Source organism: Hyla sarda, chromosome 3 (genome assembly GCF_029499605.1).
Source record: "Hyla sarda isolate aHylSar1 chromosome 3, aHylSar1.hap1, whole genome shotgun sequence".
NCBI classification, from domain to species: Eukaryota; Metazoa; Chordata; class Amphibia; order Anura; family Hylidae; genus Hyla; species Hyla sarda.
This window is the reverse complement of record NC_079191.1, coordinates 201,337,871-201,357,029: the sequence shown is the minus strand read 5'-3', so window position 1 is coordinate 201,357,029 and position 19,159 is coordinate 201,337,871. Positions and strand designations below refer to the sequence as shown.

Here is a 19,159-nt window from a genome sequence, read left to right as displayed (position 1 = left end):
TAAACTTGCCATGGTCGGGCTGCATTTCTATTCCGTTTTTGGGATACAATGCAGATATCTCGTACCTGGGTATATTTGTATGTATTATGCAGTAATCCCATGGCATCATATCTGGGCTTCAGAGTAAGGACACTTTCACATTGCTGTCTCCTGACATTCTGCAGGGAGCTCATTCAGTTTATTGGCCTAAATGTAGCTACTTACTATGTTTAAGTCCCTAAAGTGCACTGTTCTACATGGTGGTATACGTTTTTGCTATGGCTATGCAAGTCTATGGGAGGGGACGCTTGTACAGATCACGGCATCTGCGGCAATGCGCATAATAAAATAAATGATCGGATCGCACGCAGCGCTGCAATCCGATCATCTGTAATGGCAGACGGAGGTCCCCTCACCTGCCTCCGTCCGTCTCCCGGCGTCTCCAGCTGTGGTCTGAGATCGAGTAGACCAGAGCAGGAGATAGCCGATAATACTGATCAGTGCTATGTCCAATGCATAGCACTGATATCAGTGCTATGTCCAATGCATAACACTGATCAGTATTATCGGCTATGTCCAATGCATAGCACTGAACAGTATTAGCAATCAAATGATTGCTATAGATAGTCCCCTTTGGGGACATAAAAAGTGTTTAAAAAAAAAAATGTAAAAATAAAATGTGAAAAATCCCCTCCCCAATAAAAATTGCTGTTTTTTTCCATTTTACCCCCAAAAAGTGTAATTTTTTTTGTAAATAAACATTTGGTATCGCCGCGTGCGTAAATGTCCGAAGTATCAAAATATAATGTTAATTATCCCGTACAATGAACAGCGTAAACGTAAAAAATTAAAGTCCAAAAATGCTGTTTTTTATCACATTTTATTAAAAAAAAATAACAAAAAATGATATAAAAGTTTTATATATGCAAATGTGGTATTGCTAAAAAGCTCAGATGACGGCGCAAAAAATGACCCCTTATACCTCCCTATATACGGAAAAATGGTCAAAAAAGGGCGATTTTAGATAACTGATTTTGTACAAAAAGATTTAGATTTTTTTTCTTTTTTAAGCGGTACAAAAATATAAGTATCTAGCCATGGGTATCATTTAATCGTATTGACCCACAGAATAAAGAACACTTGTCATTTTTACCGTATATTGTACAGTGTGAAAACCCCTCCAAAATGTGCAAAATTTTGGTTTTCATTTAAATTTCCTCCCCAAAAAAATATTTTTATGGGTTCGCCGTACATTTTATGGTAAAATCAGAGGTTTCATTACAAATTACAATTGCTCACGCAAAAAACAAGCCCTTATATGGGTCTATAGATGGAAATATGAAAGAGTTATGGATTTTAGAAGACGAGGAGGAAAAAACTAAAATGCAAAAATAAAATTGGCCTGGTCCTCAAGGTGAAAATGGGCTTGGTCCTTAAGGGGTTAAACTTGAGGGTCGCAACATTATCTCATCATAATGTTTGCCAACTTGTTCATTAAAATTGAACTGGCATTTCAAAGGGAATAGGGAAAAAAGCAGAAATAAGCAAGAATAATCGGTCACATCTGAGATGAGTTTGTTTTTTATATACGCAAACAGGAATGATCTCCCTCCCCCCCCCCCCCCCTTTTTTATCCTCAACTAGTGCAACCAGCTAAAATATAGATATGAAGCAGAGTATATGAAGACAACGAACTGGGTGTACTGCTAAGTAAAACCTAAACAATGTGTTTTATCTGGGCTCAGAGGTTGAAAAAAGAGTGAACTCAGCAGTTATTTATAATCCCTTGTATAATACCTTGCTAATTATTAAGCCTGCACTGTTACACCATGCATGGTGTGCTGAAGGCTTCCTAAAAGTATCTATACTACAGTTTTCAGTTTCGAGGTAAAAGCCTGCACAGTACATATGGTTGGGGGGTGGTGTTAAAATACAAACAAACAAGTAAATAAAGACATAACCCTTTTAATCCCCCGCAACTTCAGGTCTGACATCATCCGGACCTCACTGGTCTTTTTCCTGCTTCCAAGACAAGTCGTCTGAGCAGAAGTTGCCTGCTCAGCTCATTTCTGGCTGCAGTGGTGGCACACTGGCTGAGCGGGCAGTTCACAGTGGCACACGGGGGCGGAGCCGTGATGTCACTATACTCTGTCCCTGTGATCGCTAGTAATCAGACTGGGGCTGATGCTAACGGGGTGCGGCGTGGAAGATCACGAGGGTCCCCAGCGGCGGGACCCCCGCGGTCAGGCATCTTATCCCCTATCCTTTGGATAGGGGATAAGATGTCTTAGCGCCGGAGTACCCCTTTAAAGGCCTTTGTGCTAGTCAGCCAACACTCTGAGAATGTTTTTTTTTTGTAACATATTCCACTTTAGCATAGTGGTAAATTTTCGTCGATACTTGCATCATTTCTTGGTGAAAAAGTCAAAAATTTCATGAAAAATTTGAAAATGTTTTATTTTTCTAACTTTGAAGCTCTCTGCTTGTAAGGAAAATAGACATTCCAAATAACTTTATATATTAGACATTCCATATAACTTTATATATTGATTCACATATACAATATGTCTACTTTATGTTGGTATCATAAAATTGACCTATTTTTACTTTTTGAAGACATCAGTGGGCTTCAAAGTTCAGCAGCAGCCATTATAGAAACTGCACCCCTCAAAGTATTCAAAATGACATTCAGAAAGTTTGTTAACCCTTAGGTGTTTCACAGGAATAGCAGCAAAGTGAAGAAGAAAATTCTAAATCTTCATTTTTTACATTTGCATGTTCTTGTAGACCCAGTTTTTGAATTTTTATAAGGGGTAATAGGAGAAAAAGCCCCCCCCCAAATCTGTAACCCAATTTCTCTCAAGTAAGGAAATACCTCATGTGTGTATGTGAAGTGTTTGGTGGGCGCAGTAGAGGGCTCAGAAGGGAAGGAGCAACAATGGGATTTTGTAGTGAATTTTGCTGAAATGGTTTTTGGGGGGCATGTCTCATTTAGGAAGCCCCTATTGTGCCAGAACAGCAAAAAAAAAAAAAAAAAAAAACACATGGCAGACCATTTTGGAAACTACACCCCTACAAGGGGTCCAGTGAGCCTTAACACCCCACAGGTGTTTGATGACTTTGTTAAAGTCGTGATGTGTACATGAAGAAAACATTTTTTTTCACTAATATGCTGGGTTTTCCCCCAATTTTTAAATTTTTACAATGGGTAATGGGAGAAAATGCCCCTCCAATATTTGTAACCCCATTTCTTCTGAGTATGGAAACCCCATGTGTGGACATCAAGTGCTCTGCTGGTGTACTACAATGCTCAGAAGAGAAGGAGCGCCATTGGGCTTTTGGAGAGAGAATTTGTTTGGACTGGAAGTCAGGGGCCATGTGCGTTTACAAAGCCATCCCCCCCCCCCCCCCGTGGTGCCAGAACGGTGGACCCCCCCTCCCCACACACACACGTTACCCCATTTTGAAAACTAAACCCCTACACATAATTTAATAAGGGGTGCATTGAGCATTTATACCCCACTGGCATTTGACAGATCTTTGGAACAGTTTGATGTGCAAATGAAAAATTACATTTTGCATTTTCACGGACCACTGCTCCAAAAATCTGTCAGACACCTGTGGGGCGTAAATGCTCACTGTACCCCTTATTACATTACGTGAGGGCGGTAGTTTTCAAAATGGGGTCACGGGGGGGGGGGGGGGGTCCATTGTTCTGCCACTATGGGGGCTTTGTAAACACACGTGGCCTTCAATTCTGGACAAATTTTCTCTCCAAAAGCCCAATGGCGCTCCTTCTCTTCTGAGCATTGTAGTGCACCCGCAGAGCAATTTACATCCACATATGGGGTATGTTCTTACTCAGAAGAAATGGGGTTACAAATTTATGTCATCTGCATTTATGTCAGAACTGCTGTAAAATCAGCCACCCCTGTGCAAATCACCAATTTAGGCCTCAAATATACAAGGCGTTCTCACTCCTGAGTCCTGTTGTGCGTCTGCAGAGCATTTTACGTCCACATATGGGATATTTCCTTACTCAGGAGAAATTGCATTACACATTTTGGGGGTCTTTTTTTTTTTCCTTTTACCTCTTGTGAAAATAAAAAGTATGGGGCAACACCAGCATGTTAGTGTAAAATGTTTTATTTTTTTACACTAATAGGCTGGTGTAGACCCTAGCTTTTCCTTTTCATAAGCGGCATGCTGGAAGTTGTAGTTGCGTACCTCCAGCTGTTGCATAACCACATCTCCCAGCATGCCCTTCAGCGATCAGTACATGCTGGGAGTTGTAGTTTTGCAACAGCTGGAGGCACACTGGTTGGAAAATAGGGAATTAGGTAACAGAACCTAACTGTAGGTTTTCAAACCAGTGTTCCTCCAGCTGTTGCAAAAGTACAACTCACAGCATGCACTGTCTGTCAGTGCATGCTGGGAGTTGTAGTTTTGAAACAGCTGGAGGTTTACCCCTCACCCCCATGTGAACGTACAGGGTACATTCACAAGGGCGGGTTTACAGTGAGCTTCCTGCTTCAAGTTTGAGCTGCGGCAAATTTTCCTCCACAGCGCAAACTACTAGCAGGAAACTCTACACTACAACTCTAAAATCTGAAAACACTACAGTGATCTCAAAACTGTGACCCTCCAGCTGTTGCAAAACTACAAATCCCAGCATGCCCAAACAGCAAACAGCTGTCTGGGCATGCTTGGAATTGTAGTTTTGCAACATCTGGAGGGCTACAGTTTAGAGACCACTGTAGGATTCCCCACACCAGGCAGCCGCATCGCCGTCCTCTGCTGCCCGCCGCTGATGGTAAGTGGACCTCCGGCAACGGTCACCGCAGGTTCCCCTGCTCTGCCCGGACTACAGTGGGTGGACAGAGCGGGGAAACCGAACTTTAACACCTTGACATGGGGGGGGGGGGGGGAGGTTTCAGTCACAGGATGCCTACTGGATCATTTCAGCAGGCATGCCGGTCCGGTCTGGATAGCTGGAGGTAAGTTCAGTGACCCATTTGCAGTCAGCTGTTAGAAGGAAGTTGTGTGCAGCATCTCAGTTCCCCGGTGTATTAAGTAACAGATAAAAAAAAATCCAGTGTGTAAAATTTGCTGCAGATTAACATCAGGACAGGGGTGTTGCTAGGTCTCCAAATGACCAGGGGCTAGAGCCCATAGCCCAGCCATGCTCCCCCAAAGCACACCCTCAAACACACCCATAACCACCCCTCAGGCACGCCCTAATCATACACTCAGATACACCCATAAGAGATGCATGTAGCATTATCAGGGACATTACTCCTCCATGTTGGTGATCAGTGGGTGTCCTAGCAGGCAGACCTCACAGATCACCTAGCTGTCCCCTATCTTGAGGATAGGGGATCATTTAAAATTTTGGGAATACCTCTAAGAGCAATAATGTTGCCAGCCTGTCACCTGAGTAACTGACTGACAACCACCATCATTACCACCACAGAGCATATCCTGTACCGTATACAGTATATGTATTAAATATATATATATATATATATATTTGTGGTCGGAGCTCCATACGTGACCGGCAAGACTTGCCTAAACCAGTAGATAATACTTCTTCAGTGATTCCTGTAATGAAACTAATAACACACATGCATAACACTGTATAGTAAAGCGGTTGAACTGTTCCCAAAAATCGTGACCGAGGGTTAGCTTTTAGAGGGCATACCCTATTAATTGATAAAGAAAAGAAGGGGGGGGGGGGAAGGGGGGGTTTCATTCATTTTTCATTATTGCATAGTGAGAGGGCTTATTGTTTGTGGGACAAGTTCTACTTTTAATTTTGGTACTTTATGGCCCTCATTTACTAAGAAAATCGGGTTGTAAGTCTATCTTGCTTTCTTACCCGATTGCTTTTTTCCCCAGATATTTATTATGTCGCATCCTGTTTGTCGCACGTGGGTTTTGTTGGTTTTGGTTTCCAACTCCTCTGAGCTGTCGGGAAAAAATCCACAACAATTCAACAAATTCGGGTTGGAAACCTTTATAAATACGTGGGAAAGCTCAGAAATGTCGGGTTACGCCCCTTTTTCGGGTTTGGGAGAATCCACATCGGGTCCGTCGGGCAAAAATGTCGCATCGTGTCGCAGACTGGCGCATGATGTCTGCGACATGGCGCAGACAAAGATGCGACAAAAAAACCGACAAAAGAGGTCGGGTTTAGAATAGTAAATGAGGGCCTATGTCATTATATAATGCATTACTTAACCAGAAAAATACTATATTTGGGGCTGAATCCCCCAAAAAATTGGAAATTGTGCAATTTTGTGGGGGCAATAAGTTTTTTGACTTCACAATACAGTAATACTAACATACCAACTTTATTCTATGGGTCAGTTTGATTCCAATGACTTAGATAACTTTTTTTTGAGCTGTTAGGCTAATTTTCCACTTTTTCCCCCCCCCTGTGTTTATGTGAAAAAAACGGCAGAAAAAAACGCCAGTGTAATTTCTTGCGTCTGACATTTTTTCTGGTGTTTTTACATTTGAGTGGAAATTGCAATTTTGGCCCCTTTGGCGTTTTTTATAAATTTGTTGGGTACCAAAAAAAGGATGCAGTAGGGATGGGAAAAAAGTTATTTAAAGGAAATCTGTCATCAGAATCACCTGCACTAAACCTGTTACACAGGCTTGTAGTGTGAGTGATCCTGATTAAAACGCTTCTTACCTCATTAAAAACTGTGCAGCGGTTCGCCAGATATCTTCATTTTTAGTTATATGGTATTCCCAGGCTTGGGACTCAGTGGGAGGTCCGTAGCATCAGCACGGACTCGCTTACGTCATTTTCGCCGGGTGGAGCGGCTGCCCGGCTCATGAATTTTCATGGTTGCCTCATCGCAGTCTTCCTCCTGGTGTAGGTCTCGTGGGTAGCGCCGTGCATGCGCCACGCTCCGTACACTCGGAAGCGGTGTTCTCCTGCATAGATAGATATGCAGGAGAATGCCGCTTCCGGGTGTACAGCGCGCGGCGCTACCCACGTGACCTACACCAGGAGGAAGACTGCGATGAGGCAACCATGAAAATTCATGAGCCGGGCAGCCGCTCCGCCCGGCGAAAATGATGTAAGCGAGTCCGTGCTGATGCTGCGGACCTCCCACTGAGTCCCAAGCCTGGGAATACCATATAACTAAAAATGAAGATATCTGGCGAACCGCTGCACAGTTTTAATGAGGTAAGAAGCGTTTTAATCAGGATCACCCGCACTACAAGCCTGTGTAACAGGTTTAGTGCAGGTGATTCTGATGACAGATTTCCTTTAATGAAATGTATATTTTTTGAAATTGTAATTCATTTTTAAACAGTGATCAATTTATGTGGGGGGCTATATTTTGCAATATAGCGATATGGGCCCCCGGGAAAACTTGCAATTATCTGCTCGGGCCGGCTCCCGTGTGCTGCTGCAGGTGGGGCCGGTCAGAGCAGATTAAAACAAATTTAAATACTAAAATTCAGTGTTTCCCAACCAGGGTACCTCCAGTTGTTCCAAAACTAAAACTCCCAGCATGCCCGGACCGGCAAAGGCTGTCCTGGCATGCTGGGAGTAGTAGTTTCACAACAGCTGGAGGCACCTTGGTAGAAAAACACTGAGCTAAGTAAGGCTGGGTTCACACTACGTTTTGTCCCATACGGGAGCGCATACGGCAGGAGGGAGCTAAAACCTCGCGCTCCCGTATGTGACCGTATGCGCTCCCGTATGCCATTCACTTCAATGAGCCGACCGGAGTGAAACGTTCGGTCCGGTCGGCTCATTTTTGCGCCGTATGCGCTTTTACAACCGGACCTAAAACCGTGGTTGACCACGGTTTTAGGTCCGGTTGTAAAAGCGCATACGGCGCAAAAATGAGCCGACCGGACCGAACGTTTCACTCCGGTCGGCTCATTGAAGTGAATGGCATACGGGAGCGCATACGGTCACATACGGGAGCGCGAGCTTTTAGCTCCCTCCTGCCGTATGCGCTCCCGTATGGGAGAAAACGTAGTGTGGACCCAGCCTAAAAGAGCACAGGGAGAAAAAAAAAAACTTCTGCTCGTCTACTTCCAGTCCCTACAGATGCCGTTTCCCTCCGTGTGGTCCGATGTCTCAACAAGCAGTAGGACCTTTTCCCTTTTCAGCCAATCACTGGCCACAGCGGTGTCACGTGTCAAGCCAGTGATTGGCTGAGGGGGAAAGGTCTTTTTCAGCAGCAAACACACTAGGTTGGTGATTTGAAAACCTGTACAAAATGTGACCGGGGGGGGGGGGAAAGATGTGATGGGAGAAGATGTGACCATGAGTGGAGAATGTGACAGGGGGAGATGTGAAATGGGCGGTATGCATAAAATGTGTGGATAATTGTAAAAGGGAGGAGATTGGACATGAAATGGCGGGATTTCATCATTTATTTATTATATCGCATCGCATATCGATATCGCAATATTTAGGCCCATCATCGCAATCGCACATTTTTCCCATATCGTGCAGCCCTACTCTGCACTATACTCCAGGCCGGCCAGTGATGTGAATAGAAATTCACCTCACTCATTCATATTTTCCGTCCAGAGTGGGGATTGGCCGGATGGTGGTAGCCAATCACCGCTCTCAGAGGGAAATATGAATGAGTGGGCGGCCAGCCGGAGTACAGAGCAGAGATGCGAGTGCAGGAGAAAGCCGCTCCACATCTCAGGGATGAATTATGATCGCAGTGGGTGACAGGAGTGACACCCGCTGTGATCTGTCCTTAACTGCAGGTACTACTGCTCCCAACCTGGAGCACACTCTGCTCCATGCTGGGAGCAGTAGTACCTGCATTAATAGAGAGATCGCAGCGAGTGTCACTCCTGACACCTGCTGTGATCCTCCAGTATAATGTATAGATGTGAGCGACCACTCTATTATGGTCCCCTGCACTGACGTGTGTATATATACACCTATTCATATTTCTCACAGAGCGTTGTGATTGGCTGGAACCATCTGGCTAAACACAGCTCTCTGCGGGAAATATGAATAGGTGTATATATACGGCAGTGCAGGGGACCATAGAAGAGCGACCGGCCGCATCTATACATTATACAGGAGGATCGCAACGGGTGTCAGAAGTGACACAGGCGATCTGTCAATTAGTACAGGTACTACTACTCCCATCATGTAACATTATGTTCCATGATGGGAGTAGTACTACTACCTAAAAAAAAGTGGGAAACACACACACTACATTTTTATTATTGTCGGCTACATTTTTAGTGCCCTGCCTGCCCACATAAATTGATCCCTGTTTAAAAATTTATAAAAATGTCGTTAAATAAAAAATTTTTCATCACTACTATATCTTTTTAAATATTTTTTTAATGGTACCCCACGAAATTTTATTAAAAAAAGGTATCTCCATCACTTTTTTGGATCACTAAAATCCAAAAAAGAATAAAAACCACCTGCAAAAACGCCAAAGTTAAAACACACATGTTGTTTTTCTTGGAGTTGTTTTACCCCCATAGACTTCTATGGGAGAAAAACGCCACGATTTCAGGGAAAAAATTGCCATAGGCTCAACATGCTGCGACTTTGCAAAACCGCCAAGGAGCTGAAAAACGCCAAAAGGAGAAAAAAAAGCCAAACTGAAAAACTCAAATTGAAAAAAGAATTTAGCGATTTCTCATTGATTTACAGCTAACATCTGGCCTCAGTGTTTTGGCCGAAAAAACGCCATGCAGAAGAATTTGTGTTTTTTCTTGGTGTTTCACCCCCAAAATAAAAAAGTGGAAACTTAGCCTTAGGATTTATTCTTTGCACCATGAGCTGTAGTTTACAATAGCACCACTTTTGTGCAGATCTGGCTTTCTGATCACTTTTTATTCCATTTTTTCTGGGATGTGTTGTGATCATAAATCAGTTTGGCGTTTGTAATCTTTTAAGTTTACTCTATTCACTGCGTGGGATAATAAACATTATATTTTTTAAAGATCATTTGCGCATGCGGCAATACCAGATATATAGTGTTTTTTTACTTACATTTTTTTATGGGAAAAGGTGACATCTGCCGCCAGAAAGACTTGTGTGTATGGTTAGCGAGGGATACACATATTTCCCACTGCTGGTGCAGGTTTTGGGCAGCGGGAAATACGCTGCGTATGCGCTAAGTGGGAATGTACCCTTAGTAGTTTTTCCTTAAATTGGGCTCACCTGGTAATCTAATTATCACAGGTGTCTGAGATTTTCAGTGATCAAAAGAGCCCCGAGACACAATGCCATCCATGAGTTAAACTGAAAAACAAAATATTTAATCTTTGTGACTCTTAAATATCATTTGCATAATAATTTGGAACAGGGTGTATTTGCTAACCTGCCAGGTAAAAAAAATAAAAATATGTTTTTTATTTATTTACACACATATATATATATATATATATATATATATATATATTTATATATATATATATATATAATATCTGACCATAGACTTGAATTAAGGGGGAGGGGTTATTATGTCACAAATCCCAGCGACGGCTCCAGCGTTCAGAACGGTTTGTTCCAAATGCTGAGCAGCGGAGTACACTTTTAAGCAGAACACCATTTTCAAGCATTATTGGGAAGAAAAAGGATCTCTCTGCTGCCCAAAAGAGTGAAATAGTTCGAGGTATGAAAACTTTTGATATTTCATGAAAACTTAAGCGTGATGATCGCACTATTAAGAGATTTGTGACCGATTCAGAGCACAGACTGGTTCCTACAGATAAAGGCACATTGAGGAAGATTTCTGCCAGATCTATGCATCGGATCAAGAGAGCAGCTGCTAAAATACCATTACATAGCAGCAAACAGATATTTGAAGCTGCTGGTGCCTCTGGAGTCCCACGGACATCAAGGTGTAGAGTAGGGATGTCCCGATACCGGACATTTGCGCGAGTACTTTGCACGGGACTCCTGCCTGCAGGCATCACGGAGGTGTGTAAGCCACCTGCACCCTCCACTCCCAAGCTATGAAATGCGCTCAACAGCTGAGCAGACATCATAGCCGGTACCTGCATTAACCTTTAGACGCCGCAATCAAAGTTGTCTTAAAGCCCTGAAATTAATCGCCGGTTAGCTCAGGGATGCGGTTTAATCGCGGTGTCCCGATCAGCTGTGAGGACGGCTTTTCAAAAAAGTTTAATAAAATCAAAAATATATTTTTTATATACAAAAAGCCTTTTCTCTTATAGAAACTAAAAAAAACACCCCTTTTTCCCAGTGGCTTATATGCAGCGTGTTTCACGCTGCGCAAAATCTGCAGTAGCAGCGTGAAATACGCTGCATATCCCTCGCTCACTATTCACACAAGGCTTTCCGGCAGCAGCCCTATGTGTGTAGTGAGTTTTGAAGGCGTAGCCGCGTGTCAGTCACGCCGGCACAAGGTCCCGCCTCCAAAACTCACTGCACACATAGGGCTGCCGCTGGAAAGCCTTGTGTGTATGGTGAGCGAGGGATATGCAGCGTATTTGCCTCAGCTGCTGTAGATTTTGTGCAGCGTGAAATACGCAGTGTATACGCCAGGTGGGAACATACCCTTAAGGGGTATTCCAGGATTTTTTTTTATTTTGATTATGCTACAGGGGCTGTAAAGTTATTGCAGTTAGTGTCTGTACTTGTCTCTAATGGCTTATTCTTATGTGATCTTTGTTCTGGATGTTCATTTTTAACAGCATGCAAGATGACTCCTGTCTTGGGTATTTTCTAGGATGCAGTGCGGCAGAGACCTGACATCACTAGTCGGGTGATGACAGGGAGCAGGGGTGTGGAAATAAAAAAAAAAAAAAAAAAAAATACTTGTCCAAGGGACTAAAGCGGAACACAATCTACTTGTCCCTCAAGAAAATCCACTTGTCCTGGTAGATAAAATAATTTCAACCAAAATAGTACGATTCCCCCCCACTAGACCACCAGGGATGGATATAAGATCCCTTTAGACACTGTTGTCAACTTTGACAGCGGTGATCTAATGGTTTAATAGCGGCCACGGTGATCGCAGCATGCCAGGCTATTAGCGGCGGGAGAGTTGTAGCTAGCTCCTTTTACGCCCGAGGCAAGCCCAGAAAAGTCTAGATGTAACTTTTTGATCACCTTATAAAAACTTTCTCATATGAAGTGAACAAAAATGAGCATTTCTGGACAATTTTTTTACATTTACACCTTTCACCGTACGGTTTAATTAACATTATATTTTAATAGCTTGGACATTTCCACATGCAGCGATACCACTTATGTTTATTTTTGTACATAATTTTTATTTAAATAAAATTGCAAACTTTTATTAGGAAAGGGGCTTATCCACATATATACGCACGTTTTAAAATATTTTAATCGCTATTTTTCAGTCTTCATAGGGACTTATATATGGAGTCTTTTGATTGGAAACCACTGAATGCCGCTGTGTTACTCGGGGTGTTCTGCTTCTCCAGTTTATGGGGTGCATTTTATTTACTCTAATTTATGTGTCAGAAAATGCTGGAAGGTGCATTCAGTTACTAGATAACTACAACACCCAGCATGCCCTGATATAGTCTATGGTTGTGTAGGTGTTGCAGCATGTTGCACTCTATAGTAGTACAGTTAAAGGGGTACTCTGCCCCTAGACATCTTATCCCCTATCCAAAGGATAGGGGATAAGATGTCAGATCGCCGTGGTCTCGCTGCTGGGGATCCTGAGGATCGCCGCTGCGGCACCCCGCCATCATTACTGCTCAGAGCGAGTTCTCTCTGTGCGTAATGACGGGCGATACAGGGGCCGGAGCAGCGTGACGTCATGGCTCCGTCCCTCATGACATCACGGCCCGTCCCCTTAATGCAAGTCTATGGCAGGGGGCGTCACTCCCCCTCCCATAGACTTGTATTGACGAGGGCGGGTCGTGACGTCACGAGGGGCGGAGCCGTGATGTAACGATGCTCCGGCCCCTGTATTGCCCGTCATTACGTGCAGAGTTATCTCGCTCTGCGCAGTAATGATAGTGGGGTGCTGCAGCAGCGATCCCCGGGTCCCCAGCAGGGGGACCCCGGCGATCTGACATCTTATCCCCTATCCTTTGGATAGGGGATAAGATGTCTAGGGGCGGAGTACCCCTTTAAGGTTATTGTGTAAAATTCTGGGAGTTGTAGTTTTGGTTTGTGTCAGCTACAGAGCCATAGGCTGTGTCAAGGAATACTGGAAATTGCAGTTAGTAACTACAACACCCAGCATGCCCTGATGCAGCCTATGGCTCTGCAGCTGACCCGAACCAAAACTACAACTCCCAGCATGTAACACTTTATAGTTCTACAGTTCAGGTTATGGTGCAACATGCTGGAAGTTGTAGTTTTGGTTTGGGCGTGTTTGCGTGCATCCGTGGGGCTCTTGGTTGGCGGGCGAGTATGAAGGGGGTGGGATTCTGGGGGTGCAATTTAGTGCGAGTAGCCAGAAGCCACTGAAAATAAAGACACAGGCCCTTGGGCACTGCCCTAATGCCTGACGTGTCAGTCCTCCCCTGTACAAAACATTCATGCATACACATATACATACACTGGCCACTGCCCCCATATCATTCATACATACATACATACATACACACACACACACACACACACACACACACACACCCCGCCACTGCCCCCCCCCACATCATACATTACATACATACATCACAGATACATCATACACTCACAGCATACATATGCACACATCATACATACACCCGCCGCTACCCCCTTCATACATTACATACACACATCACACATACAAAGACATCATACACACATCACACATACATCATACACATACACACATCACAGATACATCACACATACACAGACATACACACATCACACATACAGACATCATACACACATACATCATACACACATCACACATACATCATACACACATCACACATACACAGACATCATACACACATCCATGCACACATCATACATACACCCGCCGCCCCCCCCCCCAAATCATACATTACATACATACACACATCACACATTCACTCACACCATACATATACAACCATCCTTCCTGCCGCCTGCATTCTCGGCCTCCTCACCTGAGCTGGCCATGAGTGGACATTAGAGCTGTAGTCCCGGCACAATAAAGACCCGCCGGCCGGTGTGAGGTTGCATGGGTTTGAAAATCTCACCTCACACCGGACGTCTTCTCCCCCGCCCCCTGCTCTGTGTTTTCCCCGTGCAAATTTTTAACCTCCCCATGGAAGTTTAGGTCCTGTGGAGACAGAGCAGGGGGAGGGGAGGATCTGTGTGCGGGGGATGGAGCTGTGTGCCGAGCTGTGTACGTCCTCGCTCTCCCCCTGTCTTGTTGTGTAATGTGTAGCTGTGTCCTCTATCCTCCGGGAGGGGAGATAAAGGGGCGTGGCTAAATTATGTCATGCAAGCCTCGGGCTCTGCGGTCAGCTGGGGGCCACCGCCCCCTCCATACACCCTGAGCGCCGGTGTGAGGTGCAGTCTTGCATCCGCTCCTGCGCCTCACACCGGCATTAAAGAAAAATATGGGGAAGTCGGTCTGTCCCTGCTTGCCCGATACAGGGCTAAATCTATAAAAAATTAAAAAAAATTCACCTGCCTGGCGCCCTGAACTACTTGTCCCAGGCGTCGGGCGATAGGATTTCCACATCCCTGGGGGAGCCTGTTCTGCTTCAATGGGTGGAGCGACCACAGGGAATTAGCAACAGCTGGAGGCACCCTGATTAGAAAGCACTGACCTTTTTCATTGAATCTAGCTTGTTTGTTGTTCAATGGGTGGGGTGGCTGATGTGTGGGAGGTAGGAAAGTGGAATTCTGGGATTTCTAGTAAAAAAGAGAACTTCAACAGAAAATACTGAGGTTCCCAAAAAGAAAGCCACAGCTTTATGGTAATCTCACAACATAGCCATTAATCCCAAAGATGGGCAGATCCTTCCTAAACATGTCTATACTCTCTGGCAGGTAGGTGCTAAAATCCCCTTATGGTGGATAACCCCTTTTAAGGGTACATCCACAGCATATTTTACTCTGCGGATCTACCGCTGAAGGTCCGCTACATGCTTCCTTTAGATGTTCCTGCTCGGAGCATCAATACGCCGATACGAGCAGGCACACTGAAGCGATGTGCGAGTCGCCGCGCATGCGCAGTGTACTTGCACACATCGCGGCTGCTCCCCCTGCTCCATGAGCTAGGCCGAGAGCAGCCGCGATGTGCAAGTACACTGCACATGCGCGCTGCGCCTCGCACATCACAGTGTGTCTGCTTGTAGCAGCGTATAGCCGCTCCGAGCAGGCACCTCTAAAGGCACCATGTAGCGGTCCTACAGCGGTGGATCCGCAGCGTAAAATACGCTGTGGATCCGCCCCTGTGAACGTACCCTTAAGGGGGGAAAAAAAAAACTGTCACATGACATGGAAAAAAGTATTGGGACATCCCTAGTGTAGAGTCCTCCAAAGTCTTGCAACTGTGCATAAACCTTCTATTCGGCCACCACTAACCAATGCTCACAAGCAGAAACGACGGCTGCATTGGGCAGAAAAATACATGAAGACTCATTTTCAAACAGTCCTGTTCACTGATGAGTGCCGTGCAAACCTGGAGGGTCCAGATGGATGGAGTAGTGGATGGTTGGTGGACGGCCACCCTGTTCCAACAAGGCTGCGATGTCAGCAAGGCGGTGGTGGAGTCATGTTTTGGGCTGAAATCATGGGAAGAGAGCTGGTCGGCCCCTTTAGGGTCCCCAAAAATGTAAAGATGACCTCTGCAAAGTATGTGGAGTTTTTGACTGACCACTTTCTTACCTGGTACCGAAGGAAGAACTATGCTTTCTGTAATAACATCATCTTCATGCATGACCATGCACCATCTCATGCTGCAAAGAATACCTCTGCATCAATGGCTGCTATGGGGATAAAAGGAGAGAAAGTCATGGTGTGGCCTCCATCCTCCCCTGACCTCAATCCTATTGAGAACCTTTGGAGCATCCTCAAGCAAAAGATCTATGAGGGTAGGGGGCAGTTTACATCCAAACAGCAGCTCTGGGAGGCTATTCTGACATCTTGCAAACAAATTCAAGCAGAAACTGTCCAAAAACTCACAAGACAAGTTCAATGAATGCAAGACTTGTGAAGCTGCTATCAAATAAAGGGTACAATGTGAAAATGTAACGTGACCTGTTAAAATGTTTAAAACGTTAAAATGTTGTTAAAAGTTTGATTGAAATAGCTTTTGATTTCAGTAAATATGCTGCAAACACAACAAATGACAATGTTCAGTTCTTTACAACCGATAAAGTGTTTTGAAACTTACAGTGTGTAATAATTTGGAACAGTGCATTGTAAGTTTTTTATGTTTAAAAAAAAATACTGTCAGAAGGTTTGTTTAATAAAATTTGATAGTTGATAACATGAGAATTATGCTGTCTGTTATTTACATCAATTATTTAGGTAAATGAGAAAAATGTCATTTGCATAATAATTTGGAACATCATGCATTTTTTCTTCTTTTTTTTTTACCCCTTAGGGACATGCGCCGTAAATGTATGCTGCAGCGAGTAAATTTGCGCACAGCACTGTACATTCATGGAGCCTATGACTCCCCAGCTGTCTCAAAACAACAATCCCCAGCATGTCCTCACTGTCAGGGCATGCTGGGAGTTGTAGTTTTGCTAATGCTAGAAAGCCAAAGGTTGGACTGCTTTGTTAGGATGCAGCAATCCCCAACCTATGACTCTCCAGCTGTTGTAAAACTACAACGCCCAGCATGTCCTCACTGTCAGGGGTTGCTGCGTGAGTGGTGGACTGGCCAGGAGATGTGCGGCGCAGGCAAGAGGGAACAGGTCTGTGGAGTGCTCCTTCTGGAACATCGCATCACTTACCAGAAGCCAGTCTTAAAGCAGTGGTGGCAATAAAAAAAAATAAAAACCAATAGCTATGGGCCTGAGACCGCCCCCTAACCCCCCCCCCCCCCTCCCTAGCAACGCCCCTGCTACAGGATAAAATATCATAAAAATATGCCTGAATATCAGCAGGATCAGTTGGCATTCTTTACCTTGGCTTATGTAATTGCGATGTTTAACAAAATAATATAGAAAATGTAATCCAAGTTCCAGCTTAAAACACATGTAAGATCAGGTACGATAACTGCATTGTACATTGATACTTTAATGAGTTCTTCATTTCACTTCCAGTAAATATGAAACCAGTTATTGTTGTCCATGGTGGAGCGGGAGCCATTATGAAGGAATATGTAGACTTGTATCGTTCTGGAGTAAAGAGAGCTGCACGGCAAGGTTATAATATACTGAGGGAAGGAGGAGATGCAGTTACAGCTGTACAAGAAGCTGTGGTGGTGCTTGAAGACAATCCAATTTTCAATGCAGGTAAAGCTTTGTTTCAAGAAGTTACAGACACATGTTGGTGATAGCATCATGGTTTGGCCATGTTTTCCTACTCCTAGGCCAGGACAGCTCACCATTATTGATGGAGCAATGAATCATTTCTAGCACATTCTAAAGGGAAATTTCCGAACATCAGGGGGAATTTATCATTGTATTTTTTTGTATGAATATTTGTTGCACAGTTGGTGCTGCAAAGAGTTTATGGCTATTCTTTGTGACTTTTTTATTTACACTTTTCTTGTTTAACCCCTTAACGACCAAGCCCGTTTTTCGTTTTTTCCTCCTCGCCTTCTAAAATCCAGAACTCTTTTATATTTCCATCTACAGACCCATATAAGGGCTTGTTTTTTGCATGACCAATTTTACTTTGTAATGAAACCTCTCATTTTACCATAAAAGATACAGCGAACCCAAAAACATATTTTTTTAGGGAGGAAATTTAAATGAAAACCCCACTGTTTCGTTTTCACACTGTACACTTTACGGTAGAAATGACGTGTTCTTTATTCTGTGGGTAAATACAATTAAAATGATATCCATGGCTAGATACTTTTATATTTTTGTACCGCTTTAAAAAAATCTAAAACTTTTTGTACAAAATCAGTAATCTAAAATTGCACTATTTTGACCACCTATAACTTTTTCATTTTACCGTATATAGGGCACTATGAGGGCTCATTTTTTGCGCCGTCATCTGTACTTTTTAGTGATACCAAATTTGCATATATAAAACTTTTAGAAAATTTTTTATAATTTTATTTTTTTATAAAATGTGACAAAACAGCATTTTTGGATTTTAATTTTTTTACATTTATGCCATTCACCTTACGGGATCATTTAACGTTATATTTTGATAGATCGTACATTTACTCACGTGGTGATACCAAATATGTTTATTAAAAAAAATGTTTATGCTTTTTGGGGTAAAATGGGAAAAACTGACAATTTTTATTGGGGGAGGGGGTTTTTAACTTTTTTTTTTTTTTTCCTTTTTATGTCCTATAGGGGACTATCTATAGCAATCATTTGATTGCTAATACTGTTCAGTGCTATGCATAGGACATAGCACTGAGCAGTATTATCGGCTATCTCCTGCTCTGGTCTGCTCAACCTCAGACCAGAGCAGGAGACGCCGGGAGACGGACGGAGGCAGGTGAGGGGACCTCCATCCGCCATTACAGATGATCGGATCGCCGCAGCAGCGTTGCGGGCGATCCGATCAACTATTTTAACGTGTGCATTGCCGCAGATGCCATGATCTGTACTAATCTCGGCATCTGAAGGGTTAATGGCGGACATCCGCACGATCGCGGATGTTGGCCATTACCGTCGGGACCAGCTGTTTCGGTTAGTCTTTTGAAGTGGTAATTAATTTATCAACTGCAGGTTTTTTAAATATGTTGTGAATTTTTGCACATACACATTATGAAAATCTACAATGATAAATTCACCCTATCGCCCCTGAGCTTAACCCCTTAAGGACCAGGCCAATTCTCACTGTAGGACCAGAGCGTTTTTTTGCACATTTCACCAATTTCACTTTAAGCACTAATAACTCTGGGATGCTTTTACCTTTCATTCTGATTCCGAGACTGTTTTTTCTTGACATATTCCTCTTTATGTTAGTGGTAAAATTTTGTCGATACTTGCATAATTTCTTAGTGAAAAATTCCCAAATTTGATGAAAACATTGAAAATTTTGCATTTCTCTAACTTTGAAGCTCTCTGCTTGTAAGGAAAATAGACATTCCAAATAAATTATATTTTGATTCACAAATACATA

The 19,159-nt window shown here is 43.5% G+C and overlaps 1 protein-coding gene across 5 annotated transcripts in view; it reads left to right on the top strand.

The window, feature by feature from the left end:
- The window catches only part of ASRGL1 (asparaginase and isoaspartyl peptidase 1), a 125,896-nt gene that overhangs the window by 54,093 nt on the left and 52,644 nt on the right, over positions 1 to 19,159 (top strand). For 4 of the 5 annotated variants that reach the window (XM_056565865.1, XM_056565860.1, XM_056565863.1 and 1 more), the window contains exon 2: positions 17,167 to 17,358. Coding sequence is in view for 4 of the 5 variants with exons in the window: in XM_056565860.1 (XP_056421835.1) it covers positions 17,167 to 17,358 (192 nt within the window). In the remaining variant the exon portion in view is untranslated. Of the gene's footprint in view, positions 1 to 2; positions 124 to 17,166; positions 17,359 to 19,159 lie in introns of those variants that run through there. The other variant, XM_056565864.1, reaches the window with a different exon arrangement.